We start from the raw sequence: 9917 nt of genomic DNA, 5'->3' as shown, positions 1-9917 counted from the left end.
AATATATATATATATATATATATCTAGAGTGCCTGTCAACGCTCGCCAGTTGTTATACAGATTATATCACATGTATATTAGGACATATATATTTTGATACGGGATTTCTGAGCTCATGATACAGCCTAACTTACGTCGTAATTTTAACTTTTATGACGAGCAGGGTATTCGTTTGAAACGAAACATGAATTAATTTCGATTCAATCTTCTCCGTCAGGTGATCGTCGTTCGAGATGCCGTTGTTCACGACTGCCGTATTTTTCTCTCACAGTGTGAACAGTTCGGCTATTCCGTTTGTGCCTCTTTCGACGACGGCCGAGGCTCATCCGATGTCCTACCGGCGACCGTTGCGTCGGAGGCGAGGCTGTTACTTGCTCTATTTGCTATAATCAACGAATAATAAATAGACAATGACAGATCGAGTTCAGTTTAATTATACGTGAATCACGAAGACATGTTTACGGGTAAAATTTACGTTAACGTAATATAAACAAAACAGCAGCTACCATACAAGATACTTAATGTACTGTTGTTCATTTACTTTGTCAAATATAAAGCTCTTTTAAAGAGAAGTAAATAAGTCTGCCAACGACCTACTTTTTTCAAGTGCCGATCAAAGATTAAGTGGCCGATCAGTCAAATCGAATCTAAACAATGTTACCCAATCAGACATACAAAACAACACTCATTTTGGTTAGTAAAGAATTGTTTATTTACTGAGTAAATACGTATAATATACAAAAATAAAACGTTGTTAGAATTTGTCGTGAGGACTAGAGGAGCCTTACTACACTCAAGTGAGGTCTGAGATTCGAAGTATGCGTATGAATATTGTTATAAATTAGCCAGGGTTGTTATATAGCTAGGGATCTTTGAAAGCAGATGTTTCCTAGGGGTATCACTTTGGATCCACCGTAATCTCTATGCAAGTATAGTAATGTGGATAAGATTAAGCTCCAAGGCCGTAACCGTAACCGTGAGAAATCTGGATCGATCCCGAAGGAATAGACTTTCCGTAGAGGTGATTATGGTAGCTAGCGAATGCGGGTTCGCTGCTCTTCGTGCCAGGCTCGTTAGTCTTAACGTTAGCCCTGAAGCCCAACTTGTCGGCCTGGTACTCAACGCTGCGGTGTCTTCCGTCAATCTCTCCAAGGTAGTATGACCCTACGACAAGGCCGTGCGAGGCCTTCTCCTGACGCCCCCTTATATTTCCATAGCCGTCCTTGATATTATATTTGAATTCATAGTTGCCGTAATCGTCCTGCTGTACTGCGGCAGCCGAGTGACCTCCATAGTGGTCGCCCGCTAGGACGTTCGCAAAACAGGCGGCAATCGCAATGAGCTGCAATCATGCACAATCATAAACAATATCTAGCGAGAAGCACAAATACCAACATTATGCACCTATGGTAGAGCTAGTTAATAGATACAAATCAGCTTGTGAACAATTTACGCGCTTTTGAATTGATCACGATTCAATAGTAATTCTTCAAAACAATGAGTATTCTCTATCTTGTGATTTCTTTCTACTCACTTGGAACATGGCTGAAATAGATTATTTCTCAAGTCGGTGACGCTGTTGACGCTCGTCAACCGAAGATATATACGGGTTTGGCTGAGTTTTGTACAAGAAAAGGGGTGAGGACTTGTGCCGCCTAGAGATAAGCCTCAACGAAATACGGGATCGACTAGTCAGTGACAATGACGCGGCGTGTATAACTTCGACGATTCTGTAAGGCGCCTCCAACTAACTTTGCTAGTCGGTACGACTATCCTAATCACCGGGCCGGTCATGGCAGCGGCGGTCCATTTTACTGACCAAAAAAAAGCGAGAAAAAAAACGCGTTCAACACTGCGACGCACGGAATAGCTCTGCCTTATCTTTAGTCCTTCTGCTTATTAAATAAGAAAAACATAACCGGGTAATATAGATGTGTTTACAAAATTCGTACACAAATCTACTTGTAAGCTATCGAATAATGGCGTTATACCTATATGTACGTACACAGTGAATTTGATTTGAAAAAGACACGATATGCCGACAATATATTGGTTAACCGTACTAAAAAAGTAGCGCGTCTGAAGCCTTATCTAGTAAAAAACAAAATAGAAACACAACACATAATAACAGGCCATGTGTGTCAAACGATCCATATCGAAGTTTGGCTATACTGTGTTTTTCGTAATGGCTAGTTCAATCATGGACAATAAATACGGTGTTAGCTTTGTCGACTCGCGAAAACTTCTTAAATAATACGATATTATATAGAGCAGGCTAAATAAGTCAAATAGAAATGGCATTGGACATAAAGGCCATGGGTCAAAAAACGTTCAACAGTGAACTCGGTGTACAATACTTAAATAAATAAGACTTTTCTAATTAGCGAAGCCATTCACTATTGTATAAATGCCTTTATAATTATGGATAATAATAGTGATACCTGTCGTAATTATATAGAGTTCAAGTAATTAGCTTTAAACTGATAAGTATCAAAGTGGCACAACCGAAAGATCTATAGGGTATTTTCTCTCGGAGAACTCGATGAAAACACCCACCCAACGGCTTGAAACATTATTTGCAGCCATTCTAAACATACGGCGCTCACAGGTTTAAGATGTTGTTTCAAATCATCAGAGCGGCTGCTCGGTGATGGCGTTCGACTTCATTGAAAACACTATTCTCGAACTTGTAGTTTCCGTATATGGTGGCATCAGCTGTACAAAGTACGGTCACGTGCCAAGTGAAAGGTAAGGGATTTTAATTTAGAATATATCAAAGGTGACTAGCCCATCGAGGCGACATTAACAACTGTGATGGCAGTAGTGATTTGTGGTGTATAAAATCGTATCTGAGGCAAACAATTGAAAAAACATCTTTCAGTCGGTAGCCACAATCATTTGTTGTTTTGTAGATGTCCATTAAAAGGCCACAGTTTAACGGACCGCAACAAAAAGTATGGTTGTCTTGCTTGATTCTTGCGCTGTGGCACATAAATGTAAGTGAGAACCAATGTTAATAAATTCTCTTGTTTTTGTGTAAGTTGCTAAAACACAGATGAAACCGCTAGCATTGATGATCTCCCTTCACAGAAATATTCGGCAGTAGCTATTCAGGCTGTTCATACGTTTGCTGTTTGCTGACTAGTAAGTTCTGCTTATTTGTCAATTTACCTAAAAAATATGAGCGAATTATTTTGAAAAAGTATTCTTTATACGCCTTCTTTTCATATTGATTTTCGTTTTTTGTGATTATTATAAGTAATATTTAATTTTTCTTATTCTAACGGAAAGAGTATTACGCACCATTGGATAAAGAAGGATTATTTCGAGTTGTGATTCTAAGGCTTAGGACGTTGGACTGTGCCTCTATGGAGTAAAGCTTGTGCATACAATAAAACTGGTACATGTGTTATAACCTCATTGGGATTCGATCTGGACCCTGGCATATGTTTGCGGTTACTTAAAAAACTGGGCCACGCACCGAAAAATATATATACCGGTAGACTTGGTGGGCATAGAACTGAGCAGTTTACAGATTAAATATTTTTCTATAAGAAGTTCTAATAGCTTATAACATAATGTAGTCTGAACATAGGTCTTCGGGCCGACCCCGCGTCCGTTTTGCTATATATTGACTCAAGTAGCCTCATCCGTTGATGCTGTACAGATCGCTTTGGTGGACGCTAGCAGTTATTTCTTTGCACAAACCATGATAGTTTGTGGCATCATATGATTTGAGTATAGCTTTTTCACACTTTACCCTGTTAATTGGTTACCCTGTGGCAAAAAAAACACGGCTTTTTACCTGGTTGTCGCCGTCATGCGGAGTTACGCTATGTGTTCAAGGAATGCAACACCCAAAAGTGCATAAGGCGCACTGGTCTTGATTTGCTTTTGTTTTCGCTTTATTATTATATTGTTTTTATTTTTTGGAGTGAATATATTTAGAGAGAACGTAGCATGATCTGTTTCGTCTCAGATGTTCACGTCCTTCTTATCTTTTAGGTCAAAGTAAGCCTTTCTCCAGAAGAAAGAAGTGGCCCAGTCTCAAGCGCAGACCGCTCCAGGGGGAAGCTTAGCTCTACCAGCTAAGAAAAAAGCTTCACCACTAGAAGCGTGTATAGATCATATTATATATTTTTTTCATTGACATAAATTTTTCATGTGATATATATCATTAGATCTGATTATACTTAAGAATAAATTAAGTATCGATAGACCCACAGCCATACCCCAGTGTCACCACACGCCAACTGCGCGTAGTGCTTGAGGTACCACTACGAAGCAAACCTAGCAATTTAAATAGTTGAAGGAAAATTTCGTAGAGTAGCTTTTTCGGTCTTAATTAATGACAACTAATCCTTTCGTTCATTATTTCCTATAGCTAAATTGATCTGGCTCGCAATTTAGGCTTGCACAACTTTTATCTGTTCTCTTAGATACGTTTGCTGATGCTTAATGAAGCCGGCTAATCTACTTAGAAGACGAACGTTATAGACCAAGTGATCATATCAAGACTAAAGAGAAATCTGTGTGCCTATAGGACCATCGCGCTCCTTGGTATATGTTTCAGGGTGAAAGATACAAAAAAAACCTAATAAATTATATTCATCGTACTTAATACAGATGCATCGATTTTTCGACGCTAGTATATGTTTATTTAATACTAACCGATGTACACGCAACGAAGCCAAGAATTTTCCAAGGGTCCACACATCTGTGGGTACTAGCGAAAACAACGTACCCTATACTTTAACCAAGAAAATTCGCGTTGCGCTGCTTCAGCAGTCTGGACTCTTGTATGGAAGATATTATGCCAATGCACTATTTCGATAAGTCCTACACACTGTATTAAATACAAGTTTTGAAGATAAGTCAGTCTGTGATCTGTCATAAGTAAACGAGGCTTCATTCCAGCTAGGTAATGAAGTGGCACAGCCCTCTCGTAATTCGAACGAAATCAGTGTTTAGCTTAAGTTTAGAAAGCTATAATGGTAACTGCACCAGTAACTTTTAACTAATTTCTAACCTGACCATAGATCATGTATATGTACATAAAGCGTTTGTCAGCTACAAACAAAAGTGAATAAAAATTGGATTTTTTTAATTAAAATTCAAATCATAATGTATTGTCATAGACGTTCGACTGGCAAATACAAATAATGACAGATATAATTAAAAAAAAAAAAAATCTCGAGAACATGGTGCGCGAATACAATAGCGATCCTTTGCTTAGGTCGTTTTACACATAATACCGTGTGAATCTTTATAAATCTTGAGCATGACTATGAAGTAAGATCTATTCTAAAATACAGTGTTGGTCTTTTTAATGATTGAATATGTTACTGAATTAAGGTTACGAAGGTCGAATACAAGAGCCTAGACCTGAAATGCGCATCTCATTGAGTGCGTTGCCATTGTCACCGCAGACAAGCGGCCACCGCTGGTTTAAATTTTAGCGCTGGAAGATGGTTCCCACGTCATATCTCTTATACCTTTTATAGGTCTCTCAAAGACACTCCAGTGAAGTCCAGCAAGACTCGCTTCGGATTGAGGAAGCTTTTTCATGTTATGCCAAAAAGGTGACCCGGAGACCTGTTCGTGCAACAGAAATAACCGAAAGCTTGTACGAACAAATAAATAATTAAATAAAAATAGTAAATGGAATATCTATTTACTCTAACGTAACGTCTGACTACGTGCGGATAATTTTTCCCTTCTACGTTAAACCTAGCAATAGTTTCAGTCGAGGCGACGTTTGCAAGGCTGTCTCCACGGGTGAATTCTATTTTATATGTTTGCCCTAAATGCACAAGAAGTGGTTGTTTTTTCTATAAAGCACAAATGATACGATTTCGCTCACGTTACAAACAGTGATAGGAAATGTGTTGCGATAGTACGAGCCTAGCAGTAAGATAAGTTCTGCACGTTTAAGCATAAATGTCGTTATACTACAAACGGATGCGCTATTCCTGCAGATAAATTTAGAAAAAATCATGGCATCATTGTGACACCTACGTTATGTAAATAGTTCTGGCCACCTCCATTATCTAACTATTCAAAAGCCTGAATTCTATTGCATTTCAGCCTCATTAAGGCTTAGTCTGACCAAAACAAGTACGTTGTTGTCAATTCTGGCATTTAAAACGGCGCACTGAAGCTCTCGGGTATGCAAAATCCAAACTTACCCCGCAACTGACACAAACAGGTACTATGGATAAATGAGTAAAATTTATTTTTTTAATATTACATGGTATGGTAGTGCAGACAGACGTACGTTTGATCGTATCGAAAGTTTCATGTCTTTAAAAAAATAGTCTTAAAAGCGGGCAATAATACCCACTAAAACAGCTAAGACCAAAGGTGCGAATAAGATGTAAAGGGATCAAAGCTAAACCTGTTTATCGCCTGTACTATTGAATATAGACATTGAACTCCTACGTTACAAATGTCTCTCTCTCTCTCTCTCTCTCTGACAAAGTAAAATTGACTTTCATTTGACTAAACACCTATATAACTATTTTATTTTCTGCAATATAATTCATCCAGAATATTGCAACATGTCTGGACGATGAAGCAGGAGCTCTAAACAATTCAGCCCCTAGGGCCCTTAAACCAAAACTCGAGGTGGGCCAAGACGTGGTGAAACTCACTTCTCCAACGCAAGAAAGGCAATACACGGCTAGTTCAACACAAGGTTTACCTAGTCGATCGCCAATTGGCCATAGCAAATCGATTACTTGGGAATTAGTTCAGGAGTTCAACTAGCTTGACAGGAAGAACGTAGTATTCGATATGGAACTTAAAGAGTGTATCCTAACAGTAATGATGGAACTATTAAACGATAGAAAACATTGTTCGTCTATCAATAGTTAGTTAGAGCCTTTTGTTTATGTAGTTCTATAGTCAAGGAGGGCGGCGTAGACCAACTGAGACTGACAAACCTAGTATGTTGTGCTAATCGTAGCAAAAGAAGATATATATTTTATAAAAATTGACGGATGGAAGGGGTTAATTAATTGTCATGTTATTAAATCATATAGTCATATTTTGAGGGCTTGCATTTGAAAAATAGACGAGGGTAGTTTGGGAATTGAGCCTGAATCAAAAGAACCTCTGTTGTCTCTAACAAAATTAGCAGCTGCTTTGAGATGAGCCATTTGATCAGTGGCCGAAATTCCTAAATAGACGATGCATATGATTAGTTCCTTACATAGCACCGACCCCAGCGTTAATTTGAAAACAAGCATCTTCGAAATACACTGCGCTGTTGAGTGTTGACGGTCCTTTTTAAGAAAAAAATGTCCAGATACAAGGAAGTTGCCAAGGGAGCTAGACGATACCAGCTGTCTGCTGCAATTGTTAACGATATTGCAACGGAATACGACCAACGACTCTGCAGGAAATGTCTCGTTAATTTTCTAATAATGGGCATGTTTACATCTACTTTTACGCTAGCCCATAATGTCTAATGACATACTGTACGAACGATACACGTGACCCCCACTGAGCTCGTGAAAATGTTTCGTATATTGGGGTACGAAGGAGCAGATCATTCACCGATAATTGCCTCAGCGCGTTATCTAACAGTTGACATAATTTGTGACAAACGGGCGCTAATCAATCAAGTGAAGAAATAGCGGCTGCGCCGTTAAGATAAAATAGATTGTTTACCGTTAGACGTGCAATGTTGTGTTATATCATTATTTAAAATCGAATAGCGATAGGACGTATTTAAAAGATAACGCAAAAATTCGAGCAATTGGACGTTGTTAGCCCATGCATACTATAGACCAGCCATGGGCCAGCAATCGTGGAGCTTGATAAGCCCCACTATGCTACCAAGATAAAATTCGAAATAATACTTTTTTTTATTATACATTATTTTAAGCGCTATTTTTTGTGACATCTTGCCTGTCCGGTCCAACGAGCAAACCACTGAAAAAAAGGGAATCCGTAATATCTTAGTCTTTGTTAAAATCGATAATTAAATATATTTTGCCATCGTTACATAATGACGGTTATCAACGATGTTGAAATTAACGCCTGTTTTTGTTTTGCGTTAACTCGCTTCTGTATATCGTCGTTTTTGACACTGGACGAGCGGACTCGAGATTAGGGAGATTTACCTTCTTAGCTATCCCTACCAACAATTTATTCTGTGTACTTTGCCCAACCTTTTCCCTACACACTCTCTATTGAGCTAAAATACAGGAAACAGTTGATTTCAAACGATCGTTCCTACGCAGCTGGTCTAACCAAGCATCATAGCAACGACAGTACGTCTAGGATAACAGAGTTGTAAACAGCATACCTGTAATAGATTTGTATACATTGACGCCCCTGTCTTTTATAGCTCTTTCAACAGCAGCGCTCTAGAATCAACTGGGCTATTATTGTTAAAATATTGCGCTGTTGCCAAAGGCTATAGTAGTTCAGCGGACAATTCCTGTCTCTTCGTTTCAGTAAATAGCGTAAGCGAACTCCACTTTGTAGGATACGACAACAAAAGGAAGCGAATGTCGCAAAATTGTAAATGGGACGGCTTTTAAGGTTGTTACTAATCAATAAAGCCAGGGCAAGGATTCATGGAATTTTCGGATGCTCTTCGTATAACGCGTACGTTCGACTAGTTTCACATTGGCGGTTATACACTTACTATTTCCAAGAATAAAATCACCTAACTAACTACTTATAAGGTATAAATCATTTAGTTAAAAGATAGGCTTTCTATTTTACATCAGCATAGTGTAAGGGGAACCCTATATCATGACTGGGCCGCTCGATGTGCCAGCACAAGTTCGAATGGGTTTTCTATCGGAAAAAATTAGGTTGACAACCCTTCCGTCTGAAACCAGAATGGAAAATCTGAGGTTGTCTAGCTTAATAGATGGATGTAGGTCCAGATCAGAAGGCTCGTGTACTAAACCACGTTTACTGAGGCAGGGTAAACCTGGGTGACTATTTTAATAGAATCATCTGCTCGAACAATTGTAGAAAATTCGGGCAGATAATTGACAACAATATGTTCTTATATATTCAACTAAGAAATACGTACCGTACATATAATAGAATAATGAGGACGACTGTATTGCTAGCAATAATGTTTCTATGTACCCAACCATTCGGTGGCGTCTGTACCACGTTTTCATTTACCGCCCAATGGCCACGTTTCCTGTAAATACCTAGTCATAGCCAACTCAGATCCAATATACAGATGTTCGACCATGTCTAACAAAAGTTGGATCTACTCTCTCAATGTAACGTGATGACAACCTCACGGGTTTTAATACCAGCCAACTTCAATGGGTAAAGATTTAGTGCGTATATTACGTTAAACAAAAGCGTGGAATCCCACACTTCATGTGCCCGACGCATGAACTGTTTGGGAACGTCTGGATCGTGATGATGCGTAAGGGAGGACGACGTAATCTAGCGGATATGTTGGACTAGATTCGTCTTTGTAGGTATTATGAAAAACCCTGCAAGTTTGCATGAGAATGTAGGTAATAGACCAGAAGGCCACAATGTTGCCAACAAATCCGACCTTAGTATTACTAGTGTGTGCCCTGCGCAAACAGAATTAGAAAGGCTTGAAAAATTGGGAAAAAATAGGCGTTGAACGGAATAACTTGATTTATTAATGCTAACCTTTTTCAAACAAGAAAGCTAACTTGTTTTACAAAACTTTGTTAAGAAGGTTGTGTCTTTCGTGTACACCTGATTCGATTTTGTCATCTTGCGTACTTCGTCGCATTTTTAAGATCCGCACGTGAAAACAGCTATTTACAGACGATTGTTTAATCTACCCAAATTGATTGCGAGTATCACGTAACGCTTAAATGTTCAGTAGTTAAAAAGCATCTTGGGCATTTAATGCAGGGACCATTGCCAGGCCGAAATCCTAAAAAGCCAAG

General features: G+C 38.8%; 2 protein-coding genes across 5 annotated transcripts in view; one reads left to right on the top strand and one right to left on the bottom strand.

Annotated features, from left to right (window-relative positions):
- The window catches only part of Ttc30 (tetratricopeptide repeat domain 30), a 23066-nt gene extending 22483 nt beyond the window's left edge, over positions 1-583 (top strand). For all 4 annotated transcript variants that reach the window (XM_022803203.2, XM_022803205.2, XM_022803202.2 and 1 more), the window contains one exon: positions 218-583. In XM_022803203.2, the coding sequence (XP_022658938.1) occupies positions 218-400 (183 nt within the window). In that variant the 3' untranslated portion in view covers positions 401-583. The remainder of the gene's footprint in view (positions 1-217) is intronic.
- Positions 584-688: 105 nt separating this feature from the next.
- Positions 689-1745, bottom strand: LOC111249396 (adult-specific rigid cuticular protein 15.7-like). The gene is made up of 2 exons (XM_022803209.2): positions 1535-1745; positions 689-1342 (listed from the first exon to the last, which is right to left on the bottom strand). The coding sequence occupies exons 1-2, from the start codon at positions 1541-1543 to the stop codon at positions 950-952; spliced, it is 402 nt and encodes a 133-aa protein (XP_022658944.1). The 5' UTR covers positions 1544-1745; the 3' UTR covers positions 689-949.
- Positions 1746-9917: the final 8172 nt, after the last annotated feature.

The sequence above is a fragment of the Varroa destructor genome, unplaced genomic scaffold (assembly GCF_002443255.2).
Source record: "Varroa destructor unplaced genomic scaffold, Vdes_3.0 BEIS01000004.1, whole genome shotgun sequence".
Taxonomy (NCBI): Eukaryota; Metazoa; Arthropoda; class Arachnida; order Mesostigmata; family Varroidae; genus Varroa; species Varroa destructor.
This window is presented reverse-complemented; position numbering and strand designations above follow the sequence as displayed.